Genomic DNA, 21,805 nt, shown 5'->3' on the forward strand with positions numbered 1-21,805 from the left:
AGTGGGTGGTATGGTCTCTCAGATATTAGAAGGTAATATTGGGCCTCACAATTAGCAGTCATTAACCAATGCATAATACAGGTCCCACGGGGAGCCGGGATAACGAATGGGCAGATGGTTAACCAGGGGGGGAGTCTTTACAAGAGTGCTCTACTCCAGGCCCACTAAATTGAAATGGACAGGCCCCACTAGGCACGCTGTTCAAATATGGCACAAAGCCACCAAGAACTTGGGTTGGAAAGGAAGAATCACACGAACCACCCCTCTATGGGACACAGAGGTGCTGGGCACCTTAAGGAATACCAAGGGCTTTGACCGATGGGATGTGATTGGAATCTCCAAGGTTGGCCATCTGTGGCAGGCAGGCAATGTAATTTCCTTCACGCAGCTGCAGACTGAGTATGCCATGGCAGACGCAGAACACTACAGGTACCTACAGATAAAACAAGCGTTGCAAGCGGTGATTACCAAAGGGGAGTCACCACCAGAATCCTCACAACTTGAGGATAGAGTCCAGGACGAATAGAATACATGTTGGGAAAGTCCAACTCATTGACATATAGGAAACTAATTAAAAACATGGCTGACCCCCTCCTCCAGCTCCGCGCGCAATGTGAACACGATTTAGCGGAGATGGGGACGAGGAGTGGATGGAAGTGTTAGCTTCCCCCCAGGAGATTACTATCTCCGCAAGATTGAGATTGGTGCAACTAAAAATACTCCACAGAATCTATCTCACCGGTCCATGGTTAGTGAAGATGGGCTACAGTACTGACTTAGGATGCGCCAGGCGCTGTGGACAAGAAGGCACCTTCTCCCATGTTGTCTGGGAATGTGTGCACATCCAGAAATATTGGTCTAAGCTAATAAAATGTACGGGAGAAGTGATGGGAGTCAGCTTAGAACCTAATATCAAACTGTGTCTGTTTAATATATGGGGGTCCACAGACTTACAGAGCAACAAAAGAATATGGGTGACATTGGGAACAACAGACGCTAAATGTACTATTTCCAGAAATTGGGGGGTCCAGGAAATACTGCCAGTTGGAGAGTGGGGAAAAGATATGGACTGGTGCATGTTGGCGGAACGCACAATATACGAATCCAGAGGGTGTCCCAAAAATTGGTTACAGATATGGGGGGGGGGGGTGGAATGATTACAGGGGGGGTGGGACTCTGTGAACCGCCACGGGTGGAGCACAGCTGGAACCCGGGACAACACGAGTGAAGTCGGGCGGGCATGATATTACTTAATGGATAAAGGTGAGATATGGTTAATAACCAATGTACCCGTGTAGTAACACTCCTTAATGCCTAGGTTTGTAATATGATTTTCAAGTGTAAAGTGGTCATCAATAAAAAGAATTATAGAAAAGAAAAAAAAGACCGGTTGTAGAAGCAGCCGCCGGAGCAATAGAGGGAGCAGGACTCCTCCCTCGACCAGGATCGTTTCTTCGACCTAGAGTTAGACGACATTAAGTTTTGGTTCCTGCTCACAGATGGCCTTTTTATTCATGTTAGCGCAGCGGAGATACAACCCTGAGTCTTGCTTGGAGCTGGTGCACCATAGTTAGACATTGTGGGCGTCTATAACTGACATCTGCCAGTTACAGTAACAGCTTAAATTCCAAAGTCTTAGAGGATGACATTATCTGCACACCGAGGTAAATTTGAGGGAAAAAACTGTCAGAAGTGACAGGATTTGAGAAGCTCCGGATCCACTTTGGCAGGCATAAAAAGGAGGAACTGACTTCAGTGAATGGAGGAGGCACAGATATAGAGACCCTGATGTCATCTCTGAACAGGGACAGGCCAGAAGTGGAGCTATATTGTGCACCTATTGACATGTGAGGAAACAGCTTTGAAAGATTCTGGGTCCAGTCTGATGCCTAGGAAAAGTCACAATGTGAGGAATTTCAGAAGTCTCTATTAGAAGAACAAGTTACAGTTTTATATTGACGGCTCTTCCTGTTGGGATACTCTAGCCAACCACAGTGCTTCAGTCCACTGCGAGCTGGCGCTGAGCTGTGCTACGTTGAACTTGTTCCAACCCGGAAGTGACAGAGTGGAGCCCCATATAAGCACCACCCCTGTGCGCCAACATCAATGTATTGCTGGACTCCTTCCACACTCAGATTAGGAGTGCAAACCATTACATGGACCAGTGCAGATATTTAAGTTGAGACCTTTTTCAACAGTAAGCAATATTAAGAGACCACTGTACAGAACAGGGAAGTGGGAAGGCAATAATGAATTTGTGGTAATAGATTAGCCACCAGAAAACTATTACTGAAGGTAACTTGATCTCCTGATGGATACTTAAAACTGGAGATTCCTTAACTTCTAGAATAGATATCAACCCGTTATGGAAGATCACTGTGGACTGGCCTCACACCAAAATGTCCTGCTGGGCCAAACAGCTAAAATGCTTTTGCCGTTTGACCTGGTTGTCAAGGGAGTAGTGTTTTGTGAATGTATGAATTAACACCCATGTAGAGGCCTACATTTTTGTTTTTTAAGAACAGGCATGCCGGATGCCAATGCAGTTGTAGCAACCTTGACCCTAGTGGAATTAGTCCTCAGTCCCTCTTGAGGCTGCTTCTTAGCTAAGGAGTAGCAAATCTTAATGCAGAGGACTATCCCATCATGAAAAGTAATTTTCTGCACTGCCTCACCTTTCGTACCCAGAGACTCCACAAAAAGCTGATCGTTCACCCGATTACCTTTGGTGAGATCGACATAAAAGCACAAAGCTCCTACGGGATTCAGTCAATGGAGTCTCTCCTCTTTCATGGGGTGAGACGGGGCAAACAATGTTGGGAGGGCGATGGATTGCCACACGTGAAAAGGCAACAAGAACCCCTGCTGGTGCTGGTGGCTTGGTAATATCCCATACAGTTGAGGGGAAGGGGGGGGGGGGGGCGTGGGGGGGAATGGAATAAATCACGGAGAACATCTTGGTCTTCTGAGCGTATTCACCTTTGGAATTTAAAAACTGGCTAGCGCTGTAGTGAACTCTTGCATCCAATTATGGAATCAAGCCTTTCAGCACTAAAGTCTTCGGTTCAAGACTGCTCATGTGTAGCGAACAGAATAGTGACAACTTAAAGAACATGTTTTCATACTAGTTCCGCAGTGGCACTACATCTGTATTCGATGTTAAAGAAGTTTGTAAAGCGCGCTTATACCAAAATAGGAGTCTTACCGCTATTGGCAAGAACTCTAATCATTGTCATTGATCAAATATGACAGCAATTCAAACTTTAGGTGTACAGGCTAATATGCCTAAAGAAAGAAACAGTTTAGATTCTTCCTAAAATTCTAAAGGTTTGGTTGAACTTGTAGATGTTTTGGCAGTAAATTCCACCAAAATTCCACCATTTTGCTGTTGTGTAGGTAAAGCTTCTCCCACCCCAATGAGCTTTTCCTATTCTAGGTACTTGGCCTATGTTGGCAGTACTATATCGTAAGGTAAGGGGGGGGGTACCAGTTAAAAATTTCCTGCAAGAAAAGAGGGCCATCTTGATGTAGGCCCTTGTGACCCCAACAAACCGAATAGGCATCAGCTGGTTGCTTCAGAAAGCCCATATTCTAGATCTGGTAATTTACACAGCAAAGGAAAACAGAAGTGAATGCCACTTCAGAGACTACACACACTGCATGCCTGACCACCAATCTCAATTGGTTTGTATTTAGGTACTCCAGTTTCCCCTGTGTTGCTCTTTCCACAGGTGTAGTATACATGTCTGCCAACCTTTGTACCAATACCTTTGTGGTCCTAGTCGGAGAACCATGGATATAGCCAATATTTTTTCACTTCCCTCTTGTGATGCTGAGGGAGCTACTAAAGTATACCAGGGCCATATCAATAGCCAATAACTGTCCATGATCGTGAGAACTGTTTAATCTCCTTGCCAAGGATACTCCACACAGGAAGAGGTGTACTTGATTTGCAAAGTTGGAGCAATGAAAAAGCCCACTTATGCCAGTCCTTAAAATACTCCTAGATTAATAATAAGGAAACCATTCCAAGTACAATAAACCACTAGAAAAAAATAACTTTATAAATTACTCAAATCTGACCTCCACTTGAATTCTAAACGTTCTACACCAAATTATGGAATCGAAGGTCACTCACAGTACAACAAACACAGGCTCATTTTTATTATTATAAATTCCATGGTAGCAGCAACATATTCCAAGAATAAAGTACTATACTAAGTGATTACATTTCAATTCCAGTTTGTTGTAAACCAATGCCATGTTATTAGTTGAACGATGGTCATTTAAATTTGCAGAATCTACTTAATTTCCTTTTAAGAGCACCTACCCATCATGTCTACTTTTCTTAGCCGTCAGATCATCTCCTGCTGCGGGTCTTCTTTTTTTCCTTGGTGGCATCACTTTGCTACAGTACTCTGTGGAACTGCAAGAGTGCAGACCTACAGAAAGGTACAAGAGAACCAATAAACTACAATGCAAGTATATAGAATAGACTAGGCTAAAGCTAAACCCAAGGAGTTTGCATTACATGACAGTGCTTTTCTGAATAACTAACTTTGAGATATGAATCCGAGCCAAGCTGAATCGCCAAAGTTCACACTAGGCAAATGTCACTATATCAATTATCCTAAATAGTAGTTTGTATAAAGCACACACAAGGAATATACTGTGTGTCATCACAGTAAAATCACATACAATTAATGCAAACTAATATTATACATCAAGAATAAACATTTTTATAATTTACAAACTTACATAAAAGCTAAAAACAAAATCAGGGTGTCCTTTCAAATGGAGAAAAAAAATGTAAAATTGTAGGATGTTCAGTTTTTCAATACTAGAACTTCATTCTATATTTCACTTGAACTACCAAATAGGTCTGTGACTAAGTAAATAGGCCAATAGGGGCACAATATTTTGTACATCTAACAGGTCACATTAAGCTTTGGTTTGTTAAAGCGCCAGTATAGTATTACAAAACCTTCTGGCTTGGCTGCCCATACTTCTGGAGGGACACCGGTCAGTCCTTAAGGTGTAAAAACAGCTCAATGGCAACCCGCTACCAAGCTGTGGTGTCTCTATCATTCTGTAGACTGGAACCAGGCAACCTCTGTCGATATAAAAGCTGTAATACCATGTATGCAAATTGGGGCTCAGTACAGGTCACATCTGGTCTACCGGTACTACCCAAGGCCCTCATTACAAGTGGCCCCCCTTCATTCCAGCAGCCAGTAATAAAAAGGTACCATCCAAGTTGAATTACAGTATTGTTGGGAACACAAGGAGATTTACACTGGTAAAAGCAGCCAAAATGTTCGGGTGAAACTCTGGCCCAAAATGAGAAATTACCCAGGGAAATCAGACCCAGAATTACAGATTGCTCAGTAATTCCTCATTTCTTAGTGGACCCTCAGAGTTCAACTCGTACTGGGCCAAATTTTCTCCACCACCATTGTTGCTGGTACCTCCAGTATCAGTGATTCTGGGGGCAGGGAAAATCTGCCCCATTTACTAGGCCATTCACAATGAGGCCCTAAGTGACCCTACACCTGAAATGTATGCACTAATCTCGGTTCCTATGCTACCCCCAATATCTATGTTTTTTAACAGAAATACCAGGCCATGGGCAGAGGTGAAAGATCACTTAAGCGATTACCATGGTAGGAAACTTGGATGTCAATGTAAGAAAGTTTTCTGTATATGCTGCACCAAAGTAAGGTACAGTGTGTACAGAGTCCAGCAGTCCCCAGAGGTTTGGCAGAGGTTAAAGTTTGATATAACCTTACTCTCTAAAGTGGTAGCTTGGTCGAGCAGTAGGGCAGTATCAGAGGACAGTGTAAAGCATTTGATGTACACACCCATTCGGCAAATGGTCTCACACTCTCAAGAACTGAACTCTAGGCCAATTGTTTTGTATATAAAAATATATTGTTGTTTTATTTTAGACCCACAGGTTGGTATAAAAATACTTTCTCAGAATGAGCTGCTACAGTTGAATAATTTCAATGAGCAGTAGACTTTTGAATGCAATAGATACAGGGGTTGCAATATGCAACACAATACTTAACACAATTATAACATTGAGATCAATGGGAATTTTAAGCAAACTGCAATAACTTTTACTTTACAAACGTTTTTCTTACTCAGGGCTGGATCCTGGATTCAGCCCTGGTGAATCTCCTGAAAACAGTTGAAGGAAATTGCTTTTGTTATACAGGCGATTTTTAAGGAATATTTGTATGTTGCAAAAATCGACACTTAGAAAAATTTCTGGCAAAAACCAGCTGTGGAGGAGAATTAGGTTATCGGATAATCACAGTTATAATCACTTTTTCAGATCAGTGCTGGGTACCTAAATCCAGCACTGGGATCTCTCCAGGTAACATGTGAGTAATTTCGTTTTCATTGATCGGGTGATTTTTAGTGAATATTCTTAAGTTTCAAAACTCGGCACTTAAAAGAATTTCCAAGTGAACACTAGTCAATGATATGTTATGTTAAATCTGCTTCTATAGCGCATGGCTACCCCAGCAACGGGGCGTCCCAGCGCTTGTGAACATACCAGAGGGCACAACAGCACAACAGCAAAGGAAAATTAAATGGAAGAGAACAACCAGGTTTTAACCCGTTTACGAAATAGCAAATGGCTAGAGGTGGACCGAACTCCTAGAGGGAGAGAGTTCCAGAGTTTCGGGGCCAGATACCTGAAGGAGCGGCCACCAGCTCTACTCCTCCAGATCTTAATTGTACGGGCAAGAAATAAGTCTGCCGAACGGAGGGCACGCGTAGGGACGTAGAGGGAGCATAGTTCCTGCAAGATCTGGGGGCCAACACCATGCATAATTTTGTGAGTTAGACAGAGTTTTAAACTGGATGCGTTGTTTGATCGGCAACCAGTGCAGACGGCGAAGAATGGGTGAGGTGTGGCAGGTCTTTGGTAATGCACACAGGATACGAGCAGCAGCATTCTGGGCTCTTTGTAGCCTATTTATCACTGTCAGATTAGACCCAAGCAAAAGAGCATTGCAGTAGTCTAGATGGGATAAGACTAGAGCCTGGACTATAGTCTGCCGAGTATATGGCTCAAAGAAACCAAGAATAGGCTTAAGAGAGCGTAGGCGGCCATAGCAGGTACCAGCCACTCTCTTGGCCTGGGTTTCCAGCGAGAGTGAGTTGTCCAACATCACGCCCAAGTTTTTAACAGTCTCCTTAGGGATGGGGGGAGGTCCTAGTGTAGGGGGCCACCAGTGTTTATCCCATTTCTGTGTTTCCTTGCCTATGAGAAGTATCTCAGTTTTGGATGAATTTAGCTGGAGATAGTTCTGCGACAGCCAGTTTGCGATAGCCAGAATATCTTCCTGGAATTTAGTTTGATCAGCCTCAGTATTTTTAGAGAAGGTGAAATTGAGTTGTGTATTGTCCGCTTATGATATTAATTTAATTTTGCGTTCCCGGGCCAACATGGCCAGGGGGCGGACATACACAATGTTACCCTACGGAGAAAATGTAAGTTAGTCTTTCAGGTAAGTGCTCGACTGGCAGAGTTAAGGTTCTGGGCAAGACTAAGGGTCTCCCAGGTTCAGGTTGGTCCAGTAGTTACACCATCAGCGGCACAGGGGCAGCTGAGTGCAGAGGGATAGGCCCAATGTTAGCCTACGACGGGTATGGGGCCTTTGTTTGGTGGCTCCAAGCAGGCAAGCCATGCGGCTGTGGGAGCGGAGCTCCTGGTCACTTACTCAGGGCAAGTGAGGAAGTTAATCAGAACAGTTGGTGCACATCCAATGGCACTGGGCGGCTGGGTGCAGGGTGCTTTTGGGATTTCGGGCGCCCAATGGATTTCAATGGGAAAGCTGTGAGACGAACAAAGGCTGCAAGCTCGGGGACGGAGATTCTTCAAGTTGGGAAGCTGTAGGTTGGGTAGACACCCAGGAGTTGGGCACAGGGTGCCGTGGGGCACCACGTGCAGGGGTGACTTTACGCGTCGGGAAATCTTACCCTATGCTGATCACAGTTGGAGGGGTCCCGGGTGTTGAGGCTGCAGGCGTCGTCGGGAACGTCAAGGGTAGTCTTTGGGTACCTCGTGGTCTTTGTTCACTCGGGCACGGGCCGGGCTCGGCGGGTGCAGTTTCCTGGATTTGCGGTTCCTGGCTGGCACTAGGAGCTACAGATGTTTGAGCAGAACTACTGCTCGTGGGAGTCCCTGTCTTTGGTTGAGCAAGGCAGTCAGGTCCTCAGGGGTTTGAGGTTACTGACCACTGGAGACGCCAGGGTTTAGCAGGAGCAGGTTCGAGGGTCGACAGGTCAGTAGGGCTGGGGCCAAGTCAGTTGGTGTTGTCTTCTTGTTAACAGCTGCACGGCAGGTCTTCTTTCTTCTTGTAGTTTTGGAAACGGGATCTGAAAAAGGAAGGTTCAGGGTGCCCCCAAATGCTAAATTTAGGGGCATTACAGGTAGGTAAAGGGCAGGGACCAATGGATCCCTTCCCTAGGGTGGGTACACCCCCTATTCGGCCACTCTCCAGTGGGAGGGGGCAGGAGCCTGTCCCTGGTTGGCTGGGACCCACCTCCTCAAGATGGCGGGTACTCGAGGTTGTGCTTCACCTCGCCTGCCCCACCCTAGGGGTGGAGTTGGCAGGGGTAGGCACACCTCTCTTCCTCACTTTGTTTTTCCCGCTGGGTCTCCCGCCCAAAGTGGGGGTAGGCCCAGTGGGGACCAGTTGCTGAGTACAGCAAGTGGTCTGGAGAGGCTCACAAAGGCAGTATGTCTTTGAAGCTTCTACTTCGTAAACCCTGCCCATCCTGGGGGGATGAGGATTGGCACCTCGTCCCAGGACGTGCATTGTTTCAGGCCCCCCTTCCCCGAGAGCAGCAAGCTCTCGAACCAGAGGTCCAGAAACATGTCGGCTGCCACTAAGTCAGGTCACTGGGAGTTGGTCGAGTTTCAGGGGGCATCTCTAAGATGCCCTCTGTCGTGCATTTTACATTAAATCCCACACTGGCATCAGTGTGGGTTTAATGTGCTGAGAAGTTTGATACCAAACTTCTCAGGCTTCAGTGAAGCCATTATGGTGCTGTGGAGTTGATAATGACAACCTCCCAGCAACATATACTCTTAATGGCAGCACTGCGCTTACAGTGCCCAGGAATGGAACTGGGCTCATGCACCTGTACCCTCACCACTGGCATAGGGCACCCAGCTAGAGGGGTGACTGACGTATGCCAGGGCAGTGTTTGGTAGGCATGGCACACAGGGATGTGTGCCGTGTTGACTCTTTGTTGTGTTCTGCACCAAGACACGCAGCCTGCCAAGGCAGTGTGTGTGTCAGGGCACAGGGCCTCTAAGGGTGGCACAATAAGTGCTGCAGTCCTTAGGGGCCTTCTCTGGTCACAGTGCCCTGGGTACCTAGAGTACCATTTACCAGGGGCTGAGGTGGCCAGAGATGCCGATTGGGTTTAGGCTTCATGCAGTTTTTAGGGAAGGAACACAGGCCCTGGGTACCTGATTGGCAGGAGCTCAGGGCACACTCAGTCAAAGCACATCAGCAATTCAGAAAACAGTGGGGGCATACCATGCAAGAAAGAGGGCACTTTTTCAAAGTCAATTGGTTTGATCTTCAGGAAACAGTTCACACGAGCAACATTCCTTTCCAAAACAGCAACATTGTTACACAGTTCCTACAAATTTGGGATTGCGAATTGGAGCAACAAAACTTCATATTAGAGACGGAGTCTTCTTATAGCATTAGGAAATATTGATTTGGCTAGCACACAGTTGTCGGAAGCTGGCTCTGTATATACTATACCAAAATAAGGTATAGTGTGCACAGAGTCCAGTGGAACCCCGAAGGTAGGCAGAGGTAAAAGTAGATAGTACCTTACTCTCTATTTATGGTAGTGTGGGCGAGCAGTAAGGCTGTATCAGAGGGTAGTGTTAAGCATTTGTTATACACACTCAATCAGCAAATGATGTCAAACGCTCAAATACTGAAATCAGACCAATTTTGTTTGTATAAAATATTATGAAGTTATTTTATTTCTAGAACCAAGCCAAGCCCTGCACAGGTAGGTGAAATAAATGCTTTGCAAAATATAATGCAGTGTTTACAGGTCGGATGCCCTGTTAATTGCAATGGGGATTCTCCGGTTTCAACAAAGACTGCAGGCTCGGAGACAAAGATCTTCTGGAGGGGACAATCGATTGGAGAGGTAAGTTGGGACACCGTCGAATGGGCCACCCAAGGATGTGGGGCGTTTGGTGGCGGGGGGTATTTAGACATCGGGTTTCTTTTACCAGCTCCGGTCGCGGTCAGGGGGAGTCTCCAGAAAGAAACGGCAGGCTTTGCGCGGGGTTTCAAGGCGGGTCAGGGATCACCAGATCTCGGGTCAGAATCACCTGGGAGACCTTCTCGTGGTGTTGGGCCACTCGAACTTGAGCCATGGGCGACGGGTGCAGGGTGGTGCAGACTTACAGATTTGGCCAGAGCCAGAGCCTGTTGGTGAACAAATCCAGTCTTAACGGGAGACAAAGACTTTTCTTTTGAAGGCAGGGCAGGTACTCTGGGTTCTTGAGGTTGCTGGCTGCAGGACACAAAGGAATTTCACTTCTTCATGTTCGAGGTAGGAACAGGCCAGTAGGCTGGGGCCAAGTCAGTGGGCGTCCTCCTTTTCTCCTGTTCGGTCCTTCTTCTGGTCGTTGCTTGTCTGAGGAGGCAAGATTCCAGGGTACCCGTAAATACTAGATTTAGGAGTCTTACAGATAAGTAAAGGTTAGGAGCAATGGTCCCTTCCTTGGGGGCATATGCCTCACTCTGGTGGGCTGGGTCCCTCCATCTGCACAACGGCAGGGATTGAGAGCTGTGCTTTACCTAGTCTCCCCCACCTGAGGAGTGAGGGGGGCAAAGGTGGGCACACCTCCCTTCCTCACTTGCCTTTTCTCCCACCCAAAGTGGGGGCCAGAACTGTTGGGGACCAGTTGCCGGGAGCAGCAAAAGGCCTGGGGAAGCTCACAAAGGCGGCAAGCCTTTGACGCTTCCCCTTTGTGGACCATGCCCATCCTGGGGGAGGAGGCTTAGCACCGCGTCCCAGGATGTGCACAGTTTCCGACCCCCGAGAACAGCAGGCTCTCGACCAAGGGTCCAGAAACATGTCTGGTAGTGGCAGCTCGGGAGCAGCAACTTAGCCTGGACACTAGAGTTAGGTCATTTTTCAGGGGTATCTTTAAGATGCCCTCTGTGTGCAATTTTCATTAAATCCTACACTGGTATCAGTGTGGGTTTAATGTGCTGAGAAGTTTGATACCAATTTTCTCAGAGTAAAGCCTTTATGGTACTGTGGAGTTTGTAATGACAAACTCCCAACACCATATACTCTTAATGGCATTATGGCACTTACAATGTCTAAGAATTGGCTTAGACACTGTAGGGGTACAGGGCTCATGCATCTGTACCCTCACCACTGGCATAGTGCACCCACCTGGAGGGGTGGTTGATCTATGCAAGGGCAGTGGGTTGTAGGCATGGCACACAGGGATATGTGCCATATAGACTCTTCACTTTGTTCAGCACCAAAACACACAGCCTGCAAAAAGGTGTGTCTGTCTGTCTGTGCCTGTCTGGCTGTCTTCTAAGAGTGGCACAATAAGTGCTGCAGCCCTAAGAGGTCATCTCTGGTCACAGTGCCCTGGGTACCTGTGGTACCATTAACCAGGGGCTGACCTGTAGACCAGAGATTGCCAATTGGGTTTTGTTTTTAATGCAGTTTTAGGGAAAGAACATAGGCCCTGGGTAAATGTTTGGCAGGAGCCCAGGGCACACTCAGTCAAAGCACATCAGCAGTTCAGCAAAAAGTGGGGGCAATCATGCAAAACGTGGGCCCTTTCTTACAACAGTACTTCATCTAAGCTCCTTAACCTCCAGAGTTAAAGATGCTCTTGGAAAACTCTAACATTACTACACTTATTCCCAAAGAATTTCTGGAAAAGGATCTAACTCTTTCGTTTGTCACTTTTGCCTGCCCAAGGTGCCAGGAACAGACAATAATACATTTTCAAATGTTTATTGAAGAGATCTAATCCTTGAAAGTAAAACATGAACTTTAATTATTAGACAAATGAAACATCATTGTTATAAGCATTATTAGAATGGTGCAAAACAAAAACAATTCAACCATGTTAATTGTTCTTAATGTTACTCATATCTATATTTAAACCCCCTACTCTAGCAAGAGCATGATAGGAGTACCCTTCTACCATACCCAGTTGGGATGACCTAACCCCATACCTTGGTGTAATGTCTTAGGAAGCCAGCCTCAGTGCATTAACAATTGCACTCTGTCTCAGTGTGCAAGCCTTCACACATCTCTGCTTGCGCAGCGGTCTTCCTTCTTAGGATGGATGTCGGGCCTGTGGAGCTGCATCTTATTCACAGCTCTCTGCAGCATTCATGAGAACTCCGGTGCGAAGTGCCTCTCACTAAATTCAAAACGAACGCTGCTTAAATAATAAAACACCAGCCTTATCTTATTTTGCTAGAGCCACTGAATAACATCTTTACTTAGTCTGGGGGAAAAAGTGGTCTCCTACGTGCACGTACCAAAACAAGGACATAGTGTTCGAGTATGTGTGTACCTGGAACTAACAATGCAGATTCTACCAAAAATAAATGCATGTGTGGCAACCCAGGTGTTTGTCTTCGGCGTTGCATCCTTTGGGCCTTGTGGCAGGTTCTCTGCTCAGGTGGCAACAACAATCTTCAGAGGGTAAGCCACACCTCAGGCAAAAGCAGCAGCACAACTCCCAGTGGACCTGCTCACGTGGAACCGGACAGCACAAAGCTGATCTATTTTGTAGTTTGCGTCACACAGTTTGCCACATGAGCAGCGATAGTAGAGCTCTCACGTCATGGAAGCACGAGTTGCCCTTCGGACACGAGTTGCACTATACATGTCAGTTTGCTTCTGCTGGGTGCTCAACACAAGAGGAGCAAGACTGCTTCTCCTCCTCAGCCGTCTTTTCTCATGCACAGCCAGGTATTTACATCTTCCCTCTGAGCAGTCAGGCTCCTAGGAACTGGTTAGACCCAAAGCTCCTTTGCCCAGTCTCCAGGTGAGCTCTCCTCACCTCTGGAAACTGCATGTCACACAGACACCAGCCTTAGTCTTATAGCATCTCTTCAAGTGTTCTGCGGAACACTCTCTTCCTTAATCAGTGAAGTAGCTTGGAACTTGAACAAAGTGGGACAGTTTGGATCCCACTTTAAACTATTTTCAATACAGAATATGTGGACAGACTGTGTATGATACAGGAATACATTTGGGACAGTTCTCTTTCAAATGCAATTCTCTGGTTCAGACAGCTATTATGCAAAATTATGATGGCTCTCACAGAAGGCGGAGATGATGCTAGCTTCAAGCAAAATATTCCACAACATAGGGACAATGAAGCTTCTACACCGTGCACCTGGCTGTCATCAGACTTTCTAAAGCAGCAAACAGGCAAAGATACATTGAAAATCCCCGATCCTTAAAAACAGAATATGCTGACTCACCCACTCTCCACCAGCACCCACTAAATGGCAATGCTCAGGAAAAACTAATCAGCAACCGTTTGCTAAAAGGCCCTCAGAGAATTTCTAAGGGGAGCCAAATCTCCATCCTCCCTCACTTCGTTGTCTGGGTCTCTCTCCTTTAGTTCAGGAACGCAGGTAATACACCATCACTGTAGGGGGAGCTGTATTCCATCCTCCATTTTGTGTCGAGCTAAACCAGGGGCCTCTTACCATTGATGCAGCTGGCACCAGCATTTACTCTCACTATACAGGCAGTATTTCTAACATACATGTGGCACATCCACGGGGCAGACATGTAGTCGACATGCACACAGAATGTCAGACCAAGAGTTGGGTGTTACTTTTTCGCAGAACTTTATATAAATGAGGCTAGTAGGTTGCACTCCCCTCAGAGTAGAAAAAATACCTTTCGGGGTCTAAACTTTGGTGCTTCTCCTCTTTTGAGGGGTGAGGGGAAGCAAATAACACAGGTACAGTGATCAATGTAAAAGGAGTCATAACTTTTGGCAAGAAGTCCACCCAAGTCCTCAACACCAATTTATTGGGAACGGTGGGGTGGAGCGGTTGCAATGAAACTGCCCGCAGATCCCTTAGACAATGAGATGACATAATTGTAATCAGGAAGACAGTCTTTAAGGGCAAGCGACACAGCAAACAACTAGGCACAGGCTGAGAAGGTGTACACATGAAGCACGTTAAAAACAAGTTGAAGTTCCACAGTAACATCGCAAACAGTTTAGGATGTGTCACAACAGGTGATATAAACAAGGACAGTTGGTCCAGAAAACACAGAAAGGCATGACAACAACAATTTACAGTGCCCACTAAAAGGCCTTGCTGGACTAAAGGCAAAACAAACAAAAAGACGCCCAGCAGCTTCATCTATATTGGGTAAGATTACTGGGCACAACATCAGGTTACAAACTTACCCAGGTATGCACTGTGTATGCATTTCATAGAGGGACGTCTGGAGGCAAGGATGACCTCCGCCTCCTCAGATGGCAGACCGAAAGCCGTAAATTACTGCTGCTCAATCTCCACCCATGTAGGTGGTCACCTGATCAAAGGAAAGATGCTCAATCTTAGTTCTGAGCACCACACTTTCCTGACTCAATCCTCTGTAATTAAGATAACTCAAACACAGTGGTTTTTGATCTTCTTTAAATCTCTGCACAGAAGAGACTGTGGCTATGGCTTATGGTTGCAGAACTTCTACAGCACACTGTGCCCCAAAGGTATCATGGTACTAAAACTTGCAGAGAGAATGAAAAATCATGGATGAAATTAAGTGTTTGCGCCAAAGGCCCTACTAAAAAGCCAGCTTTTCAAATAGTGCCTGAAAATACCCAGAGAAGACAATGCACGAATATGCAAAAGGAAGAGAGTTCCATCCTCGGGGAGCCATGACCGAGAAGCGGAGTCCACCTCTCCTAGATTTAGAAAACCAAGGGACAACCGCAGATAGTCTTAGATGACCGTAAAGTCCTCTTAGGAGTGCATCTAATTAAGAATTGAAAACAGAGGTCCTGCACCGAAATTGGCGCCAAACCCTGTCTGGCTGCTTGCACTGCGACAATGACAAAGACTGACTCGTCCAGAAGCTGAACAACATCCCAAAACCATTGGAGGACTGTTCTTACCTTAACCAACCAAGCAGCATCTCCCTTGCTACTGGTGCCCTTGCAACTACCAAGGCTTGTTGAGTGTCCAGTCTGGGCAACACGGACTCCAACACCAGAGTGGCCCTGCAGTCCTGTTTTCTCTCCTTCTCAAGGTTGTCAAAGCCAAATGAGAGCCTCAAACTACAGCAACCCGCCTGACAAAATACCTCTGTACCCAAGACCCCCAGCCCGGGTTCACAAAAACTAGCTGTGTCTCTGGTCTCCAGAGACCCTTAAGAGCAGAGGCCCAGTGCCCGCTTGGGTTCTGCCAGACTTGTCCCCAAGTCCCCACTTGAAGGAGTGCAGGAAGGGGGTGCACTGGTGTGGTCACCAGGAGTGACCTATTTAGGAGGCACAAGGATGCTAGCAGAAAAATGACAAGATTTGGGCCAAGTGGTGTGAATATCAGAGACTGGATATATGCTGCGGGTGTATCTTAGCTGAGGAAGCACTTAGATATGTGGAATTGCTAATTGTGCATGCTTATGTTTTTCCACTGGAAAACAAAAATGTTATTAAAGAAAAACAATTCCACAAATGTATTGTATCCAAAGCAGTAGACCTGGCACTTCGACCGCCACCACCCTCCAACCGAGGCTCATGGAACCCCAGCACCTGGAGACACCCCCCCCACCCCTTCCTTCCCTTCCCCCCCCTCCCGGGGGACAAGTCACACTCTACAAGACCCTCAGATTGAATGGTAGATAGATCGAACAATATCATGGGCAAAGAATGGCCTGAATCCAATTCCATTCTCAAATCATCAATAGCCGATACAAGAACCGTTTCAAAGTTCTACTTGGGTCCCACCTTGTTGAGAGTCTCGGAATTTTCCAATATGAAGATGGTTACATATCTTCTGTGCAACCCAGTATTTTGGCACAAAAAGGGAGTAATGAGTTATATGTCTGTAGTTCTTTAGCACAGCTGGATCTTTGTTTGCTTTTTTTTTTTTATTGAAGGGACTACAACCGTTTTCTAAAAGTACTCAGAACTGTCCCTATCTGAAGAGAGATGTGAAGCAATATACTGAGAAACTCTAGTATGATAGGAGCAGTAGATTTCATTGCTCTAGGAGCGATACAGCCTTTTGGTACCCTTTTTTAATATTATTCAGATGCTTTAAAAGTGCGTCATCTTTCAGCAGGGTCTTTCATATGTTGGTTGCTGTCTGGTGTAAATGAACAAACTTTGACTGCATAACCATCCAGGAGAGCTGCTTCATAGTTCTAAATATGAATGTACACCATTACACACACACATATTTTATATATATTACCTACTGGCGGTCGCCAGTAGGTAGTTATAGTTAGGATTGTTTTCCAGAGGGAAATCGCAACATTCTATTGGGAATAACTTTGGCGCCGGTTGAGGAATCTGCCTGAAATTTTCCTCAACTTTGCCTCGCGGCGCTCCGGTCCTTCCCTGAAAGTTTGGGGGGGGATTCGTCAAGCGGGGGCCGAGATAAAAGGGGGGTCCCAAAACGTGTTTTCCCCATGTTAATTTCTATAGGGCGGTCGGACTCACTTTTAGCTCGAACGGCTGAATGGATTTTCGCCAAACTTGGCAAAATTGTAGGGACTGGTAGCCCGATGTGCCTTTGCTATGTCTCAAGATATGTGGTCCAGAGGATTTTGAGTAATTTAGGTTCAAAAAAATATATATATCTGTAAGCGTGCCCCGGTACGCGCACCGGAGAGCGCTCTGGGCACGCCACGCGACTTGCACACGGAAAGCTGATTGGTTCACGGGTGTCTGTCAACATTCCAAACAGACCGGAGCGGCCGCCATCTTGTGTCTCGGTAGGATCGAGACACAATAGGTGCCAAAACAAAGGGGGAAATAACCAAAAGGGGGCAGGGTAGACCCCCCCTGCCCCCTAGGTTTGATGTGGGGGTCATAAAAGGGCCCCCCCGCATAAAAAAAAAAGTAAATTCGATTTTTGCGAGGGGAGCGTCCGGTACGCGCCCCGGTGCGCGCACCGGGGAGCGTATCCTGGAGAAAAAACAATGACAGACTTCTTTACAAATGTAGCATTTTTTAATACATTGGAGGTAGTCCTTTCTCATTTTTTTAAGAACACAGCTCTTTGATGAGAATTGGAGGTAGCTCTGAAAAGAACTTTTGCTTTTCTTCTTTTTTTTTAACAAAAACAAAAACAGGGAACTGGAAACAGCTCAACAGGAGCCATAAAAAAAAAATAATTAGGCCTGGGGATGGCAGCGGTGGTTCGAGAGCTCGAACCATGAGTGGGACACTTTGCTCCCCATAGCAAAGAAGATGGTCACATTTTCGGCATTTTAATATAGCCTGATTAAAAGCAGGCTGAATATTTGGTATCATCTCCTGCTCACGCCGACGCACAGAAGGTGTTGCTCCACCGGTAGAAGTAGAGCCACCATCCCTGGGAGCCTCTCGTGCCAGAGCCCTGACACTCTCCCGTGCATAGTTCTGGGGATGTTTCCTTGACACGTGGCGTATTATCGTCCAGTTCCCGAAGCTGTATTTTTTTCTGGGATTTCCTCTCGATAAGATGGTGTGGCATATTTTACACTCCACCTTGAGCATTTACCTTCTTCTCCCCCTCTGGAATTTTGAAAAATTTCCAAATGAAATGTTCCTTCACAGTTCGTTCAGGAACCTCCTCATCAATGAAATCCTCAGTCTCCTCACTGCTGCTGGATGCTCTTGCAGCCATGATAATAGAAGTAAATATGACAGGTGCCAAAAGCAGGTCTTGCACTCACAAAAGTGAAACAAGAAGTGAAGGAAATGGGTGGGGATTTCAGTCTTTGTAAAAAAAAAAAAAAAAAAAAAAAAAAAAGTTAGGAACCAATGAAAAGAGTTATTTCAAGGTCATATGACTTGTTACGCTTACGCTACGCGCTCTGGAGCGCGCCCGGGGGCGCGTAGCGTAAGCGCGTCAGGACGTTGCGCGATCGTATGCGCTCGCGTGCTTCCGGGAGCGCTTACGCAGGGCGTCATATGACGCATCACGCGGTTACGCGAAACGTCACGATGTTGTTTTCGTTCGCGAGAATAGCGCTAACGGGACGCTCACCGGGACGCGCCCTGGGGCGCGCCGCAACATTGCGCTTACCCGTGCGTTCACCGGTACGCGCCCCGGGACGCTCCGGGGCAAAAAATACAAAAAAAAAAAAAAAAAAACTATTAAATAATTATACAATATAAAATTCGTTATAAAATTTTTAACTTTGCTATTAAAAAACCTATGAAATTCACTGAAAAAACCATAGGTTTCACACCAGTTATAGTTAGGAATTAGCATTTAAAAAACCTATTAAATTCACTGAAAAAACCATAGGTTTCACACCTGTTATAGTTAGCTGGAAGTTTTACTCGCATAAAACCATTGAAATTCCCACGTTATAGTTAGTTGGACTCACTATAACTTGCGCGTGCAATGCACTGCTGATGACGTCACATATTACATCACTCATGACATGGTCAGTGACATCACTCATGACATCACTGAGGACACCATCCTTGTGACAAAGTGACAGACCTCCTTTCACTGTAATGTAAACTTTGAAACACATATTCAAAAATAGAAACTACATTTTTTTTTTAAATGTATGCATTTGTTCTTGGCATGTAGAGCTGCAGAGTTACACACTGTGCATTGATCGCCACCTAGTGTTGGGCCCGGATGTTTGCAATTTGTTGTTGTCCTGAAACGTTCTTTGGAAGTCACGAGATAGGTGACTCCTCCTTTGGACCACATTGTGCATGGGCATAGGCTCCATCTTCAGATTGTTTTTCGCCATTAGGGAAATGATGGAGCTTTGCAAGAAAAGGAAGGATATCCATGTAAGCTGTATCTAATTAGGATAATACTGGAACAGACAAGGGTAGCAGGTGAGGCGGGTGGGCGTGTGTAACTCTGCAGCTCTACATGCAAAGAACAGATGCATACTGGTAAGTAGCATTTTCTGTTCGAGGCATATGAGCTGCAGATTACACACTGTGCATAGATTGTATAGCAGTACCCACTCTTAGCGGCGACCACCCCTATCTATTGCAGTAGTTTGAAATAATGTTTTGATGAACAGCCTGGCCCACATTAGCTTGTTGTTTGGTTTGAATATCTACACAATAGTGTTTGTGAATGTGTGCGGTGTAGACCATGTAGCTGCTCTGCAGATGTCATCTAGGGGAATGTTCCCTACAAATGCCATTGAAGCCCCTATTTTCCTTGTAGAGTGGGCTTTAGGGGGAACAGAAAACGTACATTTAGCTTTGTGGTAACAAATCTGTATGCGTTTAACAATCCATCTAGCTATCCCAGATTTTGAAAGGGGATTACCCTTATGTGGTGGTGAGAAAGACACAACGTTTTTTGGTCTTACGAAAGGGTTGTGTTCTCTCGATGTAGTATAGCAATGCTCTTTTGACATCTAGGGTATGAAGAGCTCTTTCTGCTACTGTCTGTGGCTGCGTGAAGAAAACGGGCAGTTCCACAGATTGATTGAGGTGGAAGGGAGAAATGACTTTGGGCAGGAATTTTGGATTAGTACTGAGAACGACCTTATTATGATGCATTTTTAGAAGGGTTCTTGAATGGTTAGTGCTTGTAGTTCACTAACTCTCCGCAGAGAAGTAATAGCTACTAGGAACGCAACCTTCCATGTTAAAAATTGTAGTTCACATTTATGTAAGGGTTCGAAGGGAGGTCCCATTAGCCGTGTGAGAACAATGTTTACATTCCACACAGGTGAAGGTGGTACTCTGGGACGAATTATTCTCTTAAGGCCTTCCATAAAGGTTTTATTAGCAGGCACTCTGAACAGAGATAGATGCTGTCTGTTTTGCAGATATGCTGCTATTGCAGCAAGATGCAGTGTAATATGCGTGTAGGCTAAGTTACATTTTTGGAGGTGCAGTAAGTATCCTATGATGTGTTGAATAGACACGTCTAGGGGATTAATATGGTTGTTGTGACAACATATTACAAAGCGTTTCCACTTAGCTGCATAACATGCTCTAGTGGTTGGACATCTAGCTCCTTTTATGACAGATCGCAAGGTTGAGCGGAGCTGGGTCCGGGTGCCTGATCTCTCCACGGTTCTGTGTTAAAAGGCGTGGAGACAGGTATCGTTTTTGGTGCGGTACTACAGACAGTTGTAGCAGTGTGGTGTACCACGGTCGTCTGGCCCACGTTGGAGTAACTAGCATGAGGGTCAGAGAATGCTGCTGTAGTGTGCGTACTACTAGTGGCATAAGTGGTAGAGGTGGAAAAGCGTATGCAAATTTGTTTGACCAGTTCATCCATATCGCATTGCCTTTGGACAGTGGGTGTGGATATCTGGCAGCGAAGCTTGGGCATTTGGCGTTTTCGTGGATGGCAAAGAGGTCTATCTGAGGTTGTTCCCACATCTGAAAGCATGGCTGAAGAACTTGCAGATGAAGTTCCCACTCGTGGATCGGTTGTGTCTGCCGACTTAACAGATCTACTATAGTATTTTGTACCCCTGGGACATGCTGGGCTAAGTGGAATATGCTTTGAGGTATAGCCCACCGCCATATGTTTTGTGCTAGATGAGAGTTGCGGGGAGTGTGTTCCACCCTGTTTCTGTATGTAATACATGGCTGTCATGTTGTCTGTGCGGCCTAACACAGCTTTGTTTGATACTTGCTGTTGGAAAGCTTTCAGGGCTAGGAATATAGCTAGTAACTCCAGATGATTGATGTGGAGTAACTTTTGTTGCGGTGTCCACCTGCCTTGCATGGCTTGTTGCAGTAGGTGGGCCTCCTAGCCGGAGAGCGATGCGTCCGTTGTCAAGATTATCTGAGGAACTGGCTCTAGGAACGGTCGCCCCTTGGAAAGGTTTTTGGTGTTCCACCACTGCAGAGAGCGAGGAGTCCAACCGTCTATCAACACTAGGTCTGCTAATTGACCTTGAGCCTGGTTCCATTGACTTGATAGGCACTCTTTGTAGAGGACGCATTTGAAGTCTTGCATGGGGGACTATGAAAATGCAAGAGGCATCATCCCTATGAGCTGCATGAACACTCGTGCTGGAAGGGAGTGTTGTGGCTGAAACTTTGTGAGAAGAGTTTGCATGCTGGCTATCCTTGCTGGAGTGGGATAAGCTAGCGCTGTTGAGGTGTTTATTGTGGCACCGAGGTACTGTTGTACTTTGGATGGTTGCAGATGAGACTTGGTGTGGTTTATTGTGAAACCCAAGTTGTGGAGCAGTTGGATCGTGGTATGAGTGTGTTCCACACACTGGTTGTATGAGCTGGCTTTTATGAGCCAGTCGTCGAGGTACGGGAAGACGGGATGTGCTGTTTTTGTAAATGTGCTGCCACTACTGCTAGGCACTTGGGGAATACTCTTGGTGCTGCTGTGACTCCGAATGAGAGTACTTTGAATTGATAGTGCTGCCCGTCTATTACAAATCTGAGATACTTCCTGTGAGCTTTGTGAATGGGAATGTGGAAGTATGCGTCCTTGAGATCTAGAGTAGCAAGGAAGTTGTTTTGTAACAGAAGAGGAATAACTTGTTGGAGTGTGACCATGTGAAAATGGTCTGACTGTATGTATATGTTTAGCGG

General features: G+C 45.9%; 1 protein-coding gene across 4 annotated transcripts in view; it reads right to left on the minus strand.

Moving 5' to 3' along the window:
• The window catches only part of DCUN1D4 (defective in cullin neddylation 1 domain containing 4), a 549,716-nt gene that overhangs the window by 395,769 nt on the left and 132,142 nt on the right, over positions 1-21,805 (minus strand). For all 4 annotated transcript variants that reach the window (XM_078678202.1, XM_078678205.1, XM_078678206.1 and 1 more), the window contains one exon: positions 4,331-4,442. In XM_078678202.1, the coding sequence (XP_078534328.1) occupies positions 4,331-4,442 (112 nt within the window). The remainder of the gene's footprint in view (positions 1-4,330; positions 4,443-21,805) is intronic.

The sequence above is a fragment of the Lissotriton helveticus genome, chromosome 2_2 (assembly GCF_964261635.1).
Source record: "Lissotriton helveticus chromosome 2_2, aLisHel1.1, whole genome shotgun sequence".
Classification (NCBI taxonomy): domain Eukaryota; kingdom Metazoa; phylum Chordata; class Amphibia; order Caudata; family Salamandridae; genus Lissotriton; species Lissotriton helveticus.